Source organism: Lepidochelys kempii, chromosome 11, assembly GCF_965140285.1.
Source record: "Lepidochelys kempii isolate rLepKem1 chromosome 11, rLepKem1.hap1, whole genome shotgun sequence".
Taxonomy (NCBI): Eukaryota; Metazoa; Chordata; order Testudines; family Cheloniidae; genus Lepidochelys; species Lepidochelys kempii.
Window position 1 is genome coordinate 28,611,847 of NC_136390.1, and position 21,163 is coordinate 28,633,009.

At 40.9% G+C, this 21,163-nt stretch overlaps 1 protein-coding gene across 12 annotated transcripts in view; it reads left to right on the forward strand.

The window, feature by feature from the left end:
* FMNL2 (formin like 2) overlaps nt 1-21,163 on the forward strand; it is a 259,317-nt gene that overhangs the window by 185,082 nt on the left and 53,072 nt on the right. For all 12 annotated transcript variants that reach the window (XM_073305475.2, XM_073305481.2, XM_073305484.2 and 9 more), the window contains 3 exons: nt 5,613-5,721; nt 7,679-7,755; nt 10,540-10,633. In XM_073305475.2, coding sequence (XP_073161576.1) covers nt 5,613-5,721; nt 7,679-7,755; nt 10,540-10,633 — 280 coding nt within the window. The remainder of the gene's footprint in view (nt 1-5,612; nt 5,722-7,678; nt 7,756-10,539; nt 10,634-21,163) is intronic.

Here is a 21,163-nt window from a genome sequence, read left to right on the forward strand (position 1 = left end):
AAGATTGTTGGCAGTCAAAACCTACCTCCAAAAAAGAGAGTCCAGGAAGGAGCCAGTGCCATTTCTGCAAATGCCCTTGCACCTTCTCCTCAGTCCCCACCCACTTCCTTAGCATATATTGTTCAGATCCAAAAAAGACCCTCAGCATCTTAATCCCAGAGGTGCCACTGCAATTGTTGAAATTCAAATCCTGTTATAATTCGGTATTAAAGCGGTAGTGGGAATCACAGGCAGGAAGAGGGAGAGACACACTGACAGAGACATAATGATGATCAGACAAGTGAGTGGGAAACATGGAAGACCAAACAAACATATTCACACTGGCCTTCATGTTATAAAAGTGATCCAGTCTAACCCCTGAGACCTGACTGGGAGTAGCCTTCAGCTAAGAGTAGTGCCTAACAATGGGCTGAGAGAACTTCCAAACATCTACTAGCCCAAAGGTCTGCTGGAGACAATACAGTTCCCTGGATGACTGAGGGTGTGGCTCCTCATGGTTCATGTCTAAAACGTAATCTACAGTGGAGCTGAAATTTCCTCCGAGGACAATAATAGTATCAGGGTCACAGCCAAGCAGCACGGGCAAGTGTCTGCAGAAAGGACACAATCTCACCTCAGGGTAGGGGCATACACAGTAAAAAGATTTTAAAAAATAGTGCCAATACGTGTCTCCACCTAGAGGAACCAGCTCTGCACAATCTCCTTCACAGAAAGGATCAGTGCCCCTGCATCATGTGGAAAAAGAGAACAGCTACCCTAGCAGTGACATTGGAGCCGTAGCTTGAGAATGCTTTCACTTCCTATTCCTTCAACCAGTTCCCCTGATTGTCAGGGTCTCAGGGTGCGCCTCTTGCAAAAGGACAACATCAGCCCGTTTTTGTCTGAGAAATTCAAAGAGTTGTGTTCTTTTATGACCATCCTGGCATCCGTTAATATTTAGAGCCAAAATTGAGCAGCGCCATGAAGACTAAAAGCAGAAAGTCAAGCAGCAGAGAGAAACAATAGAAATTGGAAGTACTTTGAACAAGATGGGCCATGGGGAGACCTATATATCTTGAACAATCCCCAAGCTTCTGCACCTTTCTCAGCAACTTTTTGATATGGAAATGTTTCCTACGATCAACTGAGGTCTCTCTCAAGACAAGGGCAGCTGAATGAGCAAAGCACTGTAAGACATGGAAATAGCCCTGGACCCTTTAGTGCTGTCCAAAAAGTCACAAATCTCCTTCACGCTGTACCCACCCTGGCTGAGACATCAGGAACCAGTAAGGAGTCAGAGAGATTATCGTCATCCTCTTCATCTCCCTCAGACTCCACCTGCTCAGACAAATGTTGAACCGCGACTATAACATTCTCATCATTCATGAAGGAAGGAGATTCAGTGGGAGCAGCTGGCATGTCTGTTTTCCCAAAAAGGGTAGGCAGTGCAGCCTCAGATGGGGACTCAGCATCATCATTGCAGCATGCAGGATTGGGGGCTTGAGGACTCACCATGCCAGGGAAAGACAGTACCCCACTGGGAGCTCCAGGCATGGAGCTACCTCCCAGTGCAATGCTATCCTTCTGAGGACACACAGCTCCATCCTCAGCCACTGTCAGCAGATCAGGATTCCTCCAAAGTCTTAGCCACTGTTAGAAAGGAGTCACGCCTAAATCCATCTTGTTGGTCTGTTCTTCACCCACATCTCTACAATCTCTCTCTGCTCCCTATGCCGGGAGGTACTCCTCAATCTCCAGGACTTGTTTCTGTCCAGGCGCAAGTGATGGGGTCACAGCAGAGGTTCCACTGTGGGGGCTGCTCCCTAGACAATGGCAGACCACCTATGGTGAGGAGGAGGTGATAGAATCTGGCAGTGCAGATGCAGGCTCTGTTTTCTGCTGGTCCCTTGATTCCCCCAGCCCCCTTCCCATTTTCGTGGGGTCCCACTTCCTTACCATGGACCCCAGAGCCAGCAGTCCCTTGGCAGGACCCCTTCAAATGAAATATTTCTCCACAAAGGAAATATTTCATACTTTCAGAGGTAGCAAACACTGTCTAATCTGCCGCATCCATGTGGTGCTTTTAAATCAGGTTCAAGGAGTGTTCAGGGTTATTTGGAATCACATAAACCTGGTGCCAGAATGACATAACATGCCTCACCTCTGGCTTCTTTCAGCCTAACAGCAGAAACTACCTTTCCATAACAGGATAGATCATACACTAGGGTCTGATTGTGAAGGAAATGGGGAAACTTTGGAAAAACAGGAGTAAACAAGTAAACAACACAGTGCAAGAGACAGCAGGCACATATGAAACCCCATGCTTAGGGGTCAAACTGATAAACCTATCTGAATTAGACCCCATGAAGAAAACACCCCCACTTCCCAGGAAAAGGAGGGGGAACCAGCTACACCCCTAAAATAAACAGCAAGTAACAAAAAAAGGACAGACTAATAGAAACGCAGCTAGTGTACACAGCACATGCCATGCACAGCCTCACTCTCAGAAACTGCCACAATCCCAAGAGAGAGAGAGAATTTAAGTTACAGGCTAAACAGATTACATATGACTTTCCTTGGGCTAGCCAGATGGTTATTGTTTTAAAAGGTACCAGTCATCATTAGACATCACAGAAATGTGTTTGTAATTCCATTCAGGCTGTGGTTAGAGAGAGATGGCTCTTAATTTTAAAAGTTGTGATTATGTATTGAAACTAGATTGACTGATACCAAAATCTGGATCGCTCTTTTTCACTTTTTTTTTTTAACATATAAACCAAAAACTGTCTATGGGATAAATTGTGAAAAGTGCAGTGCCAAATGTGAAGACGCCCGCCTGCGTTTGAGGAAGGCTTCTTTTTACAAATGATGGCAACTAGTAAAATGGCCATGTTTTATCTATGAATGTCTTTTTTCTCAAATGGAACCACTTGTGTAATTAATATAATTTTTTCAGGTATTTTAGTGGCATTAATGTTATTTAAATCACTATCGCTATCTCTTCATTGATTTTTAGACTCTATTCCTACATTTGGAGATCTGAGTTTGATAGTTTGAAGACAGCAAATGTAATAAATGTTGGGCTCAAACAGCCAGTTTACTGCAAAGACAGGCACGGAGAAAAAGAGAGATACACGAAAATGGGCTAAAATCTGGGAGCTCAACTCCAAACTTCTTGAAAGCCTTATTAAACTCATGCATGTGTAGGGACTGTAGAACCAGACCATGTAGAAACTTGCTTATGTGTGTTGTAACATCCTTTCACTCTCAGATTACACTAACTGGTCCAGATATATGAATTCAGCCATGCTAACAGCCAGCAGTGGGAGTGGTCTGCTGTGCGCACCCTGACCAAATGCTGAGATCAGAGGATGATTTTACTGCCACAAAGTTTGTGGTTGTAAATCTGCAGGAAGCAACACTCTACAACACTCTACTTTGCTACAACATGGATGGAGCAAACAATCCAGATTCCACAGGAGGTGGAATACATGGTGTGCACAGAAAACACTGCTCCTCCAGATTACTGTCACACTCCAGCTGCCAGATTAAGACACGAGAGTGAGTGCACCAAACTCAGTAAGTCTAAATGTCATATGGACTTAGATATTGATATGGCATCCACAGCTGATGTGCAGATATACACCATTGTATAACTAGCTGCCAGTACCTGAGGTCAACAGCTACTCCCACCCTCACAGTCTGCCAGCTGACATATAATTCCAACCCCAAGAGGCCGTCAATGCACATCTGACACAATCTGTATCTTGCAATACTGTGCTTCCCCTCCATGTCTTTAGAATGTATTTGTGTATGGTAACATAGGCTGCTACTTGCCTCACTGAAACTGAGTAGTCCTGCCATGTCTCTTGTGTGCTCCTCGAGATAGCTGAAGCCCCTAATTTAGCTTCTGGAAACTGCTTGAATTTTCACTCTCTTGGGCTTGATTTTGCTCTCACTTATGTTCGTGTAAATCAGTAGTATTACTGAGGTCAGTAGGATTACAGTGGTGTCTAAGGCCTTCTTTATGGATCTATTTTAACATTGGTTCAGCATGTGCTATAGGATTTTTCCAAAACCACACCTCCTTTCTACCAGACAACACCCACTTATCCCATAGCACCTTGCATGCAGAGTCCAGGTGCATGGCTGCATGAGAGAGCACACAGTGTTGCAAAATGTCTTCCATTCCTTTTGCACAGTTTTCCTGGCAATCCATGGGGCAAACAGACCCTCTGAATTTGAGGGACACAATTTAGCTGATACCAGACATTAATCTGCAGTGCCTATCTAGATTATCATGCTGTTGGTAGTTCATTTCAAAAGATTATCATGGCCATAATTACAATTTTCTCACTATATATTCAATTTCTAAATTCGCTAAGAGTGTAAGAATGTAACTGTATCGTTCTTGTACATTGATCTCTTATTTTCTTATGCATGGCTTTTCAGTTTTGCTTTTGTCTACAACCTGGTATCTCATGAAGAAATGAAATTTGTGTTTCAGTAATGGTCCATGGAAATGGCAGATTTAAAGAGTTCCCTTTTTATTTGTTCCATGGACTCACCTAATAGGATTTAAGTTAGTTTACAAGGGTCAGAGTCTAATAAAAATAACACATGCTTCTGTTTTGGGGCAGGCTCTAGAAAGCTGGTTTTCCCCCCAAATACTTTTAGAGGACTTTCAGAAACTTCATCTTCTTCAGCATGAAAGCCAGACATTTTTAAATAGAATCTGGTCTCTAATTACTCTATTATTCAAGTAACACAGCAGTGAAAATTATAGCTATAAGGTCAAATTCTGATTGTTACGTATGTTTGGACTCAGAGACATCCATATAATTCCTCACATGTTATAAAGAGAAGATTTTAGACCTGTGTAGAACGTGTGGAACAAATCTGAAACTTTTCCTTTTATGGACAACTATTTCTGTCTTGTTATATTTCCATCAAAGATGCAGCTACCTGTCTTTAGGTGAGTGACATTATTGGCAATGGCAGTGGTTGCATTGTGTGGAAAAGAAGGGACTGGCAGTTTACAGGCTTTGTGCTGACTACTGGTTTTGCCAGGCCTGAAGTTAGCACAGTGGTGATTAACAGATCACTATGACAGTGACTAATGCTGGAGTGCCAAGATCCAGAGAGGTGCCAAAATATCCAAGAACAAAGAATAGCTGCTGAACTAATGCCTTCATTGTTTCACTTACTGCTTCAGATAGGGCTACTTTCTTACTGACACCTCAACAAATGCAGAAAGGATACTTAATGAAACCGGGAATATTGGAGCGCAAAGAGTGCTCAGCTAGCAGCCTGATCTTTCCTCCTCTGAAGTGTGCTTCCCTTCCTGAGGAGCCCCACTGAGGCCTTAGGGATTGGGATTACCCTTGTGCAAACCTAGCACAATGTGGCATAAATAGAATGCGACATGAGGCTTAAAGTGTAAAGAAGATGCTTCTTTTTTTTGTTCTTGTGTCTTGTGTTTGCTGTCTAGTTGGATATCGGATGCTTGTATATCCAGTAGACTAGGGAATTTGCATATTTTCATAAATGCTGGAGGCCTACAGCTGCTTCCATACTTTTACTATCTACAGAAGTTGTCCTGTGACTGATAAAAGTTCCTCATTTATTTGCAGGTATAATACCTTGCCGAGTAGAAGAACACTAAAAAATTCAAGATTAGTGAGTAAAAAAGACGATGTTCATGTCTGCATCATGTGTTTACGTGCCATAATGAATTACCAGGTACTTGCATTCCAATGATTTTTGACAAAATAACTTTTTTACTTTCTGGAGGTGGAAGAAGAAGCTAGGCATATTTTTAAAAATAAAGCAGATGTGAAAGCTTAATTTCTTACTATACAGTATATTTGCTATATTTATATTCAGTCCATTATAGGCCAAATTCTGTTCTCACTTACATGGAGGCAGTTTTCATTAACTCAGTGGAAGCTGCACTCCTGTAACTGAGATCAGCCCAATATATAGACTTGATATGTGTGAAGATTAATGGGAATTATACAGAACAGTTAGAATGTTATGCAAATGGCAGATATCAGATTTCTCTCTATGTGCATACTGCAAAGCAATAATAATAAAACTGCAAGGGAAAGAGTAAACTAGATCAAAATGAATCTTTATTTCAGAATTTCTCTGTATTGTCACTGTGAAGTTGTGGTCATACAGCACATTCTTGTGGTTTCAGACACTCCGGATTTTCTCTGTAACAATTGCTGTTAACTGTTCCATATTTCCAAAAAAAGCTTCTCAAAAACATTATCTTTTTTTTGCCTTGTACAACCTCTGAAGTATTATTTCTAACCATTTATTTATTTAGGAAGTATTAACAAGTTTACAAACCCTTGCCATGAACATATCAGAAACAACACAGTTGTTACAACAGTGAGCTGTTGTTTACAAGAGACATATAGGAATATAGTAATAAGATCTCTGTTTAACAGGGTGTTTCCATATTACAGAGTGAGCATCATTACAAAACCTGTGACATGTCATTTCTGCTTGCACATATTTAACCGACAGGCATGTCTATCAAAAGTTAATATTAAAAAAAAATGGACAGAGGTGCGGGGTTTTTTTGCAGGTGAATGTACTTTGAGTATTGAATAAATGACAGCTAAATATCTAAGTATCTATTTGTCCTCTATTTTGCTGCACACATAATTGGTGCATTCATTTTTCCATCACCACAAGCTTCAGTGTTTTTTAACCAACCCTCTACAGTTGGACTATTTTTCTTTTTTCAATGAGAGACTGTCAGTAGTCTAGCTGCTACTAGTAGGTGAGAGAGAAATTCTGCATTTCCTTGTGTGTGACCACTTCCACCAGGAAGCCCCAGGAGGATTACCAAAGGATCCTTTGGTAATAAATATCCAACAGTTTGTGTTATCTGGTTACGGATTGCGTACCAAAACTTTCTAATGACTGGACATGTCTGAGAAGTATTTCCGGCACCAGCGTATAGGGTAAATTCTGCTTCTGGTTATACCATAGCCAGAGGAATTTGCTGAAGTATTGAAAATCAGTGGCTTTACCCCAGGTTTACACCCATGAAATTGAGAGTGGAATTTAAACCTATGGGCCAGATCCTCAGCTGGTGTAAAGCAGCATAGCTCCACACATCTCTAATGAAAAAAAGCATGGATAATGATCTATTGCTATAATAATTAATGTTTTTCTTAATTCAGTTATGGTTTTCTGCATATTTAAAACACATAAACAGTAATTGTCTTACAAATATTATAAACCGTTATATAGAAATATAGATATGTGTGTGTTAGAACACATATACTATTCTGTATTGGATTAGAAGCTCTTTTTTGAAAGGTAAATGACACGATTGATCAAAAGGTCCAAAATTGGGGGAGGGGGCAGGGGGAAAATAGAAAAAAGAAAAGGATGAGGGGCTGGCAATGGGCATTCCAGAAGATTATTAGTCTGTGTCTGTCAGATGCCTCACAGCCAAACCAAAAGTACTTTCCATACTGCTGGTGGAAGAACAGTTGGTATGTACAATATTAAATGTAAATGTGCTGACTGATACTGTAAACTTGACAAAGTTTTGTTTGGCATACAAAGCTATGAAGCGTTGCCAGAATTGGTCATAGATATGTAATTTACTGGAATTTTTGAAAGAATAATTGCAGTCTCAAAACTGAAACAGTGTTTCCCCTTCCCATTTCAGTATGGATTCAATATGGTCATGTCCCATCCACATGCTGTTAATGAAATTGCACTAAGCCTGAACAACAAGAATCCTAGGTAAGATGTCAGGAATTGAGAACCTGGGTAAGTAAAGAATATACTGCATTTGATGGCTTTTACAGATGCGTTTCAAACTTGCCTATGAACAAGTTTTTTGCACCAGAATAACTAAATCAATTTAGATGCAATGGTGCAACCTCTAATGTAGATAAACAAACTAGTTAAAATTACACTGAAACCAGGTTTCAGAGTAACAGCCGTGTTAGTCTGTATCCGCAAAAAGAAAAGGAGTACTTGTGGCACCTCAGAGACTAACAAATTTATTTGAGCATAAACTTTTGTGAGCTACAGCTCACTTCATTGGATGCATTCAGATTGCATCCGATGAAGTGAGCTGGAGCTCACAAAAGCTTATGCTCAAATAAATTTGTTAGTCTCTAAGGTGCCACAAGTCCTCCGTTTCTTTTTGCTGAAACCATGTTTACTTAAGCCTGTAATTACTAGTAATATACCGCATGGGTCTGTAATTAGGCGTTTGGACAGGTGTGACTACATTGATTTTAAATTGATTTAGATATTATAGGGAAAGGGGTGAAATCCTGGCCCTGTTGAACTCAATGGGAGATTTGCTATTGAATTCAATGGTTCCAGGATTTCACCCAAGGTTTATAATACAGACAAACCCTTAGACACCCAACTGTTTTAGAACCCAGCACGGGTTTTGTAAGAGAGCTAGCGAGAACAATGTTATTGCTTATTAAAGTAGAAGTTCCTTGGCTTGTGAGCTCTTCAGAACAGGGACTGTCTTTTATTCTATGTTTGTACAGTGCCTGTACAAAGTGGCTTCATTCGTACTTGGGTTCCTCGCTGCATGCTTACTCCTCTCTCACTCCCCACACACTCTTGCTCTGCTGGGAGTTGCCAAGCTAAAGTTTGGATCCCCAGAATTTCCAGATCTCAGGACCCTGAGAAATTATTGAATGTTGGTTGAAGCCAAATATGAGAAACAGTCTTTTGTATACAGTGAAAGATAAAACTACAGAAAGCGAGGAAAACTGAGACCATATCACTACAGTCTTTCTGCAGTGCTTCCTCTTTAGAATGTAGACATCTGAAATTATGTTGTTCTGGTCGAAGTTGGTGCATGACTTTCTGTAGTCAGACGTGTGGAAAGGTGTGAAAACGATATTGCCAAGTTTCACAATATTATAAGTCACAGGATATTTAGTGGGGTTTTTTAAAGTTCCATCTCTAGTAATCAGGTGATTATTTAAGAATCTCAGCTTTCATTTTTTAATAAAGCTAAGAACCCCAAAGAATCATAAAGCAGAAGGCAAATGTGAAGAAACCAAAATGTATTATGGTTTAAAATCTTATGATTTTTAAGCCACTCTCATGATTTTGGGAGCCTGGCTTGTGAGCTGAATGGGTGAGGGTTGCTGTTCTGTGGAAAGAGGGAAGCAGCAGCTCTGTGCTTTGTCCTCCGTATAACCAAGCACCATAACCATACACACTGTACCACTGGAGATCCACAGACATTAGTGGGCTAATTGGAGGGTGGACTCAGGGAGTAGACATAATTTCAGCATGTTCCTCTTGTGCCCAAATGGATGCGACCAAAGCAACATTAATTGTCCCTCCTGCCTGCCAGCCCAGATGGAAATGGTGTAGGATGCACATACCAATGGCAGACTTTGCAGCTATGGGAGAGATGGCTGCTGCAATCAGTCTGGAGGAGTTCAGGATCCTCATGATCCCTCTGCACACCAGATGGGTCCTGGGAATCTGTGGGTTAGTGGGCCTTGCCCCTTCCTATCTATAATCAGTATGAATCCCTCTACTTGAAGGGGAGGACGTGAATGATATTCCATTATAAGAACTCTTTGAACCTACTAGCAGAGTTTTGATCCTCCTGTGGGTTTTTGTGGGGCAGGGAAAAAACTGGCAATTAGAATCTGATTTAAAAATATAAAAATCCATTCAGGATTGTCGGGAAAGTGAACATTTTATCTGTGTCCAGCTCTTACTGTAACAGTTTAAAAGCTAAATGGCATCTCCATCTAAGGCCCTGATTCAAGAAAGCACCTAAGCATGTGATTAATTCCTTATATGTCTTTGTGATTTTACTGCCTGTCAGTAGTTCTTCCGGACAAGGCCATACGAGTGCCCTTGCCTTAGCTGTGCAATGCAAGGAGTATGATATGTTACAGGCACTTGGAGTTTGTTGCATGCTTTTCTATCAGCAATATTTTAGATTAATTATTTTTCTTTTTACGGATGAAAGGGAATGATCTTCGTGTGAGCTTGGCCGCCATCCAGCTTGCTCAGAATTTCCCACTAAGGAGGGAAAAACATGATAAAACATCGCATAATTCAGTGACGATAGGCACCTCTTGTTATATTGTAGTATAAATAAAATAATTGTCATGGAGGATTTTTCACAATTATATCTAGGAAAACCGTAGATTTGAATCAAAAGCACATTCCTTTAATGTTGAACTTTTAGGGGAAATATGCCACATTATGGTAAAAATAGCTGACCAATAATAGCTGTTCATGATGTGTATGAATTTTGTAAAGTGATCCCCCTTTAAGTATATATATATAAAACCACTCACCTGAATTATGGAGTGCCAAGTACTCTGGATCTGAAGATGCTCAGAATGTTGCAGGAGGTTCTCAGCACCTTGCAGAATCAGGCTTTCAAAGCGACTTAAAGGGTAAAAAGATACTGAGGGCAAATAATTGTATTGAGTCATCACATCCATCTTGCAAATGAGGTAGAAGCTGAATCATTACTTTACTGTCATTAATTCTTGTGTTTTCTTTCTTTTTTAACAGAACAAAAGCCCTTGTCTTAGAACTGTTAGCAGCCGTTTGTCTTGTCAGAGGAGGGCATGAAATTATTTTATCTGCGTTCGATAACTTTAAGGAGGTATGTTATTCTGCTTCATCAGAGCCTGATGTGCATACATATAGTTTTGCTATGGTCTGCTGGAGCTTCATGGTTTATCTTAATTTCCTGAGGTATGGAGAGTGGCTGATGTTCCACAAACTACTTAGAGATCAGTGACATAAACAGAGGGTTAGGGCCTGATTCTGATCTGACACCAGTTCTACTCCATTCAGCTCCAGTAGTGTTAATCGTCGTTCAGGCTGAAATTAGTGAGAACAGAATCAGGTGATGCTTTGATGAAGTGATAAGTCTCATAAGAGCTTCTGTTTCCCACATTTCACACCTAAATTTAAAGTGTTTGTTTTTATTATATGACTCTTAAGATACAAGTAGAGATGAACCCATGTGGCAGATTTTGGGTGCAGATTTGAATGTCTCCCGAGTTGCAGGAAGGAAATGGATTCAGATTCAAATTTTGAACCCATCTCTAAATATAACCAGACTTTCCATTCTTCTGCTTGTGGAACTCCCTTGAAGTCCATGGGAGTGTAAATCAATATCAGGATTGTCGTCATTTCAGAAGAATCTGACTGTTCAAAATGAAAGCTAAAAATTCTCAAAAACTCTTAACATAATGTTACCTCCTGTACGTTCATCTGTTTACACTCAGTTTTCCTTGGGCTGTCCTTACCACTTTCATATTGGCTATCAAATATGACATAGCAAGATAGGAGACTGAGGCCTCCTATTTCATTCATTTTAATTAGATGTGACAAAATATAGTATTGGATTCACTATTGCTAAATTCAATTTTTAAAATAGCATAGAAATTCAAATCAAAATGATATGAGCTGGGATATAAAACACAAATTTTCAGGTTGATTTGCAGAACTGAAATAGCTGGCATGCAGTAATTCTGTGCACTCTTGACCAACAGTTTGTCTATATTAGAGCTGGAGGTGTGATTTCCAGCTTGCAGAGACATACCCGTGTTAGCTCTCATCGAGCAACCATGCTAAAAATAGAAGTCTAGCCAAAGTGGTGGGAGGGGATATCCACCTGAGATGCAGTTTAGGATCCCTTTTATAGGTTCTCAGATGAACCAAACACAGTTTTTGTTTCTAAATTGCTCTTCCACTTTATAGGGCCATTTCCCAAAGTTCTGAGTGCAAAACTACTTTTGCCATCAGTGGAATTTCACATGTGGAGGGATTGCAAAATCAAACCTCGGGGTGGAATCCTGACCCTCTTGAAGTTAATGGCAAAACTCCCATTGACTAAAGTAAAGCAAGGTTTTCTTCCTGGGTGTTGGAGATATATACGTTTGGGTTCATCATTAAAGAGAAAATTGTTGCTTCACCAAGTTTGATCTAAAATTGTTAGAATTTGATGAATACCAACTAGATTGTGAACAAATGTGGGGTTTCTTTTGTTTTGTTTTTTATTAAATCCTCCATTGCTGTTGAGATAAAAAATATAAATATTTTTCAATTGTCCAACCCAGAAAGCAAGTGTAAGCTCAGTCATTTGGTTGTTCTGCAGTGAGAAGCTAACACACATTGAACTAAATTCTAATGCAGAGAACTCCTCTGTTTCTGAAAGGTTGTCATACAGCCCCTAGCTGGCTTCCCAGAAACTTGCCATCCATTTTCCACCTCATAATGCCTCGCTCCTCCCTAACCATGTAAACAGCAGGAACATTTTTATTTCTGGCGCTTTGTTTCTTTAGCTAAGTAAAATGTATATGTTGGGCCAGTTAACTGTGACCCTTTACATACCGCAGCAAAAATAAATGTCTGATTCACAACAATCTTACTTGCAATTTCATCTCAATTAATACATGACTATCTTATCAGCTGTAGTACTTAAGGTGGGATTTTCAAAAGCACTCTGTGTTAAGCTAACTGTGCTCCCACTGAAGTCACTAGTAGTTTTACCTTTACTACCTTTAGCACATAGTCTGATAGTAAAATTATGCTTTCAACCACACTGATGGAAGTTGTTCCCCCCACAAAAAATTGCTTTGCATTTTGGGAATTCTCCCAACTAGAATTCGGATGTAAAATTACACCTATTATTATGCAACTTTAGCATACCTATAGTTGCTGGACAGCTGTAATTTCAGATTCTGAGCATAATTTTGAAAGTGGTCTCCACCTTGCATCTACTGCACCCTCAATCTTGGCATGGTTTTGTACCTAGAACTACATAGGAATGTATTTGATGTCATTTACACGTCTGCTTCCATGATTGCACTTGTATGTCAGGTAATTAGAGATATAAATGACATTATTTGTGCCTGTAGATAACTGTGGTTATAACCCTGTGCCTGTCAATTGTAGTGACACAATGGAAAAATGGTACATTGAAATCAGGCACTCTATCCACAGATTGAAAAAGAATCGTGGTCCTGTTGTGTAGGCACAGAACTGGGTATTGGAGTTTTAATCTAGCTCTTTCACTTGTTCATTTGTGGCTTTGGGCAAGTTACTTAACATCTCTGACATACAAAGAAAAGGAGGACTTGTGGCACCTTAGAGACTAACAAATTTATTTGAGCATAAGCTTTCATGAGCTTCAGCTCACTTCATCGGATGCTGCAGCTCACGAAAGCTTATGCTCAAATAAATTTGTTAGTCTCTAAGGTGCCACAAGTACTCCTTTTCTTTTTGCAAATATGGACTAACATGGCTGCTACTCTGATCTCTGACATAGTTTGCACCTTTGTAAAAGGAAATGAATAATACAAATGAACATAATGAGAATGTTGTGAGGAATAACTGGATAATGTTTGTGAAGGGCTTTAAATACAGAAAGTGCTGACTGAGTGCTAAATACAGCATCATTATTCCAGTTTAAAATTCTGTATACAGAAGTATTGTAGAAGGGAGGTGTCAAGGTTCCTCCTCCACTCTGAACTCTAGGGTACAGATGTGGGGACCTGCATGAAAACCTCCTAAGCTTACTTTTACCAGCTTAGGTTAAAACTTCCCCAAGGTACAAATTAATTTTACCCTTTGCCCTTGGAATTTCCACTGCCACCACCAAACTTTAACTGGGTTTACTGGGAAACATAGTTTGATCACATCTTTCCCCCCAAAATCCTCCCAACCCTTGCACCCCACTTCCTGGGGAAGGTTTGGTAAAAATCCTCACCAATTTGCATAGGTGACCATAGACCCAAACCCTTGGATCTTAGAACAATGAAAAAGCATTCAGTTTTCTTACAAGAAGACTTTTAATAGAAGTAAAAAGAAAAGGAGTACTTGTGGCACCTTAGAGACTAACCAATTTATTTGAGCATGAGCTTTCGTGAGCTACAGCTCACTTCATCGGATGCTGTAGCTCACGAAAGCTCATGCTCAAATAAATTGGTTAGTCTCTAAGGTGCCACAAGTACTCCTTTTCTTTTTGCAAATACAGACTAACACAGCTGTTACTCTGAAACCTGTCAATAGAAGTAAAGGAATCACCTCTGTAAAATCAGGATGGTAGATACCTTACAGGGTAATTAGATTCAAAACATAGATAATCCCTCTAGGCAAAACCTTAAGTTACAAAAAAGACACACAGACAGGGATAGTTATTCTATTCAGCACAGTTCTTTTCTCAGCCATTTAAAGAAATCATAATCTAACACATACCTAGCTAGATTACTTACTAAAAGTTCTAAGACTCCATTCCTGTTCTGTCCCTGGCAAAAGCAGCATACCGACAGACACAGACCCTTTGTTTCTCTCCCTCCTCCCAGCTTTTGAAAGTATCTTGTCTCCTCATTGGTCATTTTGGTCAGGTGCCAGCGAGGTTACCTTTAGCTTCTTAACCCTTTATAGGTGAGAGGATTTTTCCTCTGGCCAGGAGGGATTTTAAAGGGGTTTACCCTTCCCTTTATATTTATGACAGGAGGTAATTGTTAGGAATTACAGACTAGTTTGGCAAGTCACTACATAATGCATATCACTTATCAAATCAGCCTGTGAACCTTTGTAATCACTTCTCTATAGGTATTTATAGTCATTATGTGTCACAAATAAGTCAAAAGTTACTTTTACTGTCTCCTATAATTTTTTTAATATAACTGCTTGTTGCTGTTTTATGTTTCTCTTGCAGCTAGTTTTGAGAGACTTTTATAACCCAGTTTGTATTTTGTTGTTTATTTACTTGTGTCATATTCTGTTTGATCAAGTTGTTCTGTAGTAATGGAGCTGTCTGAATGTTATCATTGGAGTTATAGTGCAAAGAGTGATTTTATGTCCATAAATTCTGTTTCTAACTATTTTTCTATTTGTCTGATTCTGATATTTATTTCTTGTTCTGTTTTCCAGTTTGTTCTGGTTCAAGAATTAGTTTTCAGTAATGATTTCAGGGCTTTATGCTCTGACTTTTTTTTAGCCAGTCATATTACAGACCTCTGAGTCATTGACATGTAAAATATTTAATGGCAGATTTATAGCAGTATAGCTTTAATTTAAAATACTGTGAGCATAATAATATTATTATGGCATCTTTAACTATATGTTGTAATTCTGCCACAGTTTCATTGTGGTTCTTTCATCAGACACAGTATAAAAAAGGAAGACAGATTAGACCTTGTCAAGCTAGATCTCTGCCATTTTACTTGCATGCCATAAACTAGCTTCAAAAGAAACCTGAACTGAAGTCTGAAACTCATTCTATGTAAGTCAGTAAAGAGAACAATACATTTCAGACTAAATTCTCCTCTCATTCACACCAGTGCAAGGCAGGAGGAATATCAGCGATTTCAGTAAACTTGTTTTCAAGTTTATGCTGACATGCAGAATTTGGCCTTTAGGCTTTGACTGTGCAGGGACAGTGCTGGTAGTCTGAAACAGTTTTCAAGAATCCATTTTGAAAATGTTTTAAAGAATATGGCTTTTCTGGCTAGGGCCAGGCAGTCTGACTGAGGCATATGTTTTTTTTTCTTTTCTATTTCTTTTTTTAAAAACCTGGCTGATAAAAATTATTTTTGTCCAGTGATTGCACCTGAAACCCTTTGCAATATTGGTTCTTGAACCCAGGCAGTTTCCAGTGTAGACAGAGAGCCTGACTCAGCTCAAGGGCTTATTTGTTTTCTGCAGAATAATTAAAGCAATGTCATAACTGATTATTTCTGAAACAGAGCCATGTGGATATACTAAAGCCAAACTGTTGCAAACTAGAATATTGAGGAGGTACCAAACCTTAATGTAGCATATCCCTGAAGGGAAAAAATATCTATGAATCTCATGCACCCAAAGGGGAATGGAAACGAAGCAGGAAGATATGGTTCAGAATTGATGGAGAAATAGGGAGCCCTGTCCTGAATATGTTTGTTAGAGGGCAGAAGAGTATGTTTCAATCAATTGCTCTAATCATAGGTATTCCAAGTTGTGGGGGCAGGTTGTACATTCAAGCAGAAAGAAAAGATAGGCAAGGCTGAGCCCACACAGAAATCTCTGTGTAGTGAGGAACCATCAGTATCTCCACACTTCTCATCAGTCTCTACTTTTAATAGTCTGCGTTTTGTACAATTGTCATTCTCAGTAATTTGGACCAGAAGATGGTAGTTGAGTGTCACCAACTAGCGGTTATTCTGTTGCAGTTCATGTACCCATTTGATGAGTTGCATTCCACAGCCTAGAAGCTATTTGGTAGTACCATTTCTGTTGCAGTCCTCTGGGATGGAGGTTTTCTTGAAGAGCTTGTCCAAATTCTGGGTCTTGCACATTTCCTTCATTCCATTATAGAGGTGAGGAGAATTAATTCCTGTGTCAAGGTTCTTAAATTAATCTAATCCATTTTCAGGAGGAGTAAATCTAAGATAAAGATGAAAGAGAGCCTGAATAGGGTTTGAAGAGTCCATCTCCTGCCTCTTTCTGGACAAGGTGGCCTTTTGCACCATTCTCTGCACTATAAAATCAGTTTCATAACTGTCCCAATATTGGTTGGCCATTGTATGTCAGAGGGAAATTGTGCTGCACTTTATTAACTTGGTATTTGAGAGTCTGTCTAGTTTTATTTACGAGGGACTTGGGTTTGGTTCCAGCAGCTCTTGGAGTGTAGTCTACCCTAATCCAGCCTCTAAAACATCCTGGGGTAGAAGGATTACAAGTAAATTGTGCTAACAGTGGAAATTGCTCCTCGGTTTTGGTTTACATCCTGGAGTGAGCAGAGGTTACTTACCCTTTTCTTAAAGAAAGCAGCTCCAGTATGTATTTCAGGGCCCTCTCTTGCTCTCTCTCTGAGGAAGACTTCCTATCTGCATGTGTTGCTTGACTAAATTTTACTACATTTATGTGAAATAAATTAGAGCTACTGTCCCACATGTAATAGAACAGCCAGTGGCATTTTGTTAGCTATTTCCTTTTCTTTTTGCTGTTTACAGCCTGCTGCTTGTTTTGTTTGCAGCATATGGGAGGAAAATGCTGTTTGAATGGAGTACTCAACTGCTGGCTAGGTTAGGAATTCTCATTCTTACCATGATACCTGCTTTCATCCACTTGCAGCTAGTCCTCATTTTCCAGTATTGAGAACTGGTTTTAATAGCAGTAAATAATTGCTGTGATACAGAGGTGAAATTCAGAGCTGCATTTCACAGTAAGATTTCTTATGACTTAGTTGCACAATGTAGCGTATGAATGAACTGCTTCTAAACTTGAATATTAGACTCTGTTCCAGTGAATGCTGATGGCGGGATGCACTAGAACTGAAGTGATAACAGCAAGTCTGGGTTGTGGTTTTGGAGTGATAAACAATGATGATGACTAGAACTGAAGACCTTTGAGGGTCTTATAGTGTTGATTTCATGGCTTGGCTCCTTCTAATACTTTTTGAAGATCTAAGACACTCAGGTCCTTAAACATCATGACCAAGGTGGTAAAATGTGTAGCTAGATAGATACCCCTACGCTTACTTTTGTTTATTTTCTCTCTGTTTCCACAAAAACTTCAAAGTCTTCAGAGCCTTAGAGTACAATAACTCCTCACTTAACGTTGTAGTTATGTTCCTGAAAAATGCAACTTTAAGAGAAACAATGTAAAGCGAATCCAATTTCCCCATAAGAATGAATGTAAATGGGGGGGTTAGGTTCTAGGGAATTTTTTTTTTTGCCATGCAGTACAGGACTATAGTTGGGAGGTGCCCCCGCCTTACCCCACCCAGGCACAGCCCCCTGGCCCTGCAGACAACGAGGCAGGCAAGGAGGCTGAAGGTGCTGTAGGCTAGGAGAAGCACGTTGCGCAGCAGCAGCGGCAGCTTCCCCTACTCTGCAAGCACCAGGGGTGGGGGGCTCAACCCTCGGCCCGCCCACTCCACCCCTTCCCCCAAGCCCCCACCCTTAACCCGCCTCTTCTTCCTCCCCCCTTTACTCCGCATGCCGTGTTCTCGCTCCTCCCCCCTCCCTCTCCTGCCCGCAGCAATCAGCTGGTTTGCAGCATTCAGGAGGGAGGGGGGAGGAGCGAGGACACGGCACGCAGGCTCCCCCCCTCCCTCCCTCCCCTGCCTCCTGTACACCGCAAGCCAGCTGATTGCCGCAGGCAGGAGGCAGGGGAGGGAGGGGAAGCCTGCGTGCCGTGTCCTCGCTCCTCCCCCCTCCCTCCTGCCTGTGGCAGTCAGCTGGCTTGTGACGTTCAGGGGGCAGGAGGAAGGGGGAGGAGCGAGGACTCGGCATGCAGCCTCCCCCCTGCCTCCCTTGCCTCCTGCCCCTGGCAATCAGCTGGTTTGTGGCGTTCAGGAGGCAGCAGATGGCGGGGGAGCCTGCACGCCGAGTCCTCGCTCCTCCCCCCTCCCTCCTGAATGCCGCAAGGCAGCCAATTGCAGCGGGCAGGAGGGGGAAGGCACTGATCCGTGGGGTCTGTCGGCGGGTGGAAGGTGCTGTTGGCGGGGCGGGGGGGAGCTGATAGCGGGGCTTCCAGCTGTGGGCAAAGCAGGCAGCCAAACAATGTTATAGCGAAGCATTGCACAACTTTAAATGGAGCATGTTCTATAATTGAGCAGGGACATAAGATTGAAACAACGTTAAGCAAGAGGACGTTAAGTGGGGAGTTACTGTACAAGGTGTTGCCTATCTTGGAATTTATCCTTCTATTACCCAATCCCATGGCAGACACTGGGTGATTTCTTTGGCAAAGCTATCCGTCAGATTGGTTACCATCATCCAAATTCCCTCTTCATTCATTGCTGCCTAGCCTGCCTTCACTGGCAATGCCATCTTCAAGTTGATGGGATGATAGAAGATGGAACTGGAGAAGACCTTTTAGCTCATCAAGCCCATCAGTGTGCCAGAGTTGGATATAGTCCCCAGATAGAGGATGGATCAAATTGTAAGTGTTTTGCTGTACTTAATCGTAGTCAGAAGGCCATGACGTTTTGCTGGAGACGTGCAAAAGAATGTGTAAAAAGTTACATATTTTCTTGTTGAATGTGCAAAAAATCTTGAGTCAAATTTCTTCACTGCGGTAAGGGTGTTTTTCACAGCCTGAGAAACAAACAAACCACTTTTCCTATTGGCAGAACAGTAGGTATTGAGCCAACTGGGTTATGAACCAGGAAGTGTGGAGAAGGATGCTGGTGAAAAAGGTAAACATTCCAATCCATGTTAGAGCCGTGAATTTTTTGAAAATCTTTATTTTTCAAGGCAGTAAAATCTGTCTGGGGAAATTTTACTTCTCTGTTAGGTATATGCACACTGGCTTTCTTTATCTGGTGGGTTTCCAAAGAATAACTTTGATCCTTGGTGGCTATGTAGAATAGCCTGTGACCTCAGATACCTATAGATTTGTAAGCGGAGTGGCTTTTTGTAGGGAATTCATTACAGCCAAGCTCTATTGTGCAAAGTAATTCCAATACTCAAAAAGGTCTCCAAAGGTGAGCAGTCTCATTTTTCTCACATTTTCCATTATATCAGTTTAAACTAAAAATTGGTTTAGCCAAGAAGCTGTTTATGTGCCTTGATGGATAGCTGTGTTTTGGACTTCCTTTAGAATCTGATATTGTGGTTGGTTTTTGTTTGTTTTTGTTTTAAGAAATGCGTTTTATAATATTTAATGGGTAATCCCACTGAGTATTTCCAGTTTTTTTCTTCAGCTTCTGTCAAGTCTCTTTATTACATACCACATAAAAAGTATTTGTACTCCCTTTCTGCATTGCAGAGGATTGTAGATCTTTTCTTTTTGATTGTTTATGGTTCTCTCTAACACTGAAATCTAGCTGATACACCAAGAATTGACTCTGAGCAAGTTTCCCTTTCACAGGCAGATGGGACATAAGAGCCAACCTATGCCTTCACCCAGAATTGAAACGAAGCCTAAACGGAACGTTGAGTTTTGAAAGTTTAGATACCCTTTTTTTGGTACACTTCTGACCTTCCTGGTTCTTCCCGGAAGTGGAAGTACTAGAATACCGGAAAGAGAGGGTGTTCTTGCAGTACTTTAGCCCAGCTGGAGGCACTTGAAATCTCTCATGAAATCCTGTTCTCATGAGGTTCCTTGCCCAGTTTGGAAGACTCAAGAAGATTGGATTGAAACATCTAAAAAGCATCCAAACTTTGCCATTAGCCAATTTGAACATTGCTGCTAAAAAGGTTGAGGTTCACCCATCTCTGCTCTCAAAAGCACTGCTGCTATGCTATCGCAGTAACAGGCAGCCAAAGCATTTAGTGGTCAGTGGGATTTGGGGGTTCTCAGCTCTTTGCATAATTGTGACCTAAAGGAGCAGTCAATTGAAATCTGAATATTATAGAAGTGTATATAGTTGAATTGTGTCGGTAGGATAGGTAGGGTCCAATTGGACCCACATGGTTCAGTGCATGGGTTTCATCTTTCCCTGTGTTCTTTCTCAGGCCTACCATTGAGTCCAACCTGATAAGTGCTGAGCACTGGTAACCCCCATTCACTTCAGTGGGAGCTGCCCATGCTCATCAGGTGTCTGATCCTACTCCCATTGAACTAAGTCGGGAACTAAGTTCCTAGGTGTGCAGCACTTGTTGGGATTTGACCTGTTGTTATCAATGAATCTACTGCTATCAGTGTATTTTAGAAGAATGTTCATGTTAAAGTATGGGCAATAGAACATCGTCATCACAAGGAGCCTCTTGCTGGACCCATTTATGCTCAAAGCAAAATTCTCATTGACTTCAGTGTGAGCAAGAGCAGGTTCCATGTTGCTTGGGGATGGAGAAGTCAGACATTTACCAGCCCATTGTCATCCGCTCAGTTAGTTCATGTTTCTACAGTGCATTGTAACTACATTATCATGCATGTATTTTTTTACTAAGAGTTTTGTGTTATAAGGATCCAAGAATGTTGGAGACTTTTTACTGGGGGTGCAGAGGCTATCTTGCCCACAGTGGAGCATTCCATTATCACAGGGTGTTCTTAAATCAGCAGAATAGACACAGGAAGAATACAAGCCCAGCAGAAAAACTTGTTGAACTGATTTTTTCTTAAGCAGATATGAGTGAGGTACTGCTGAGGGTATGGCTCATGTGGGAGCATTCTCACTTCTAGGAAGATTTTTAAGCTTGTACCCAATGCTGACAGTACAAAACGGGGTTTTGTGCATTGTTGGCAG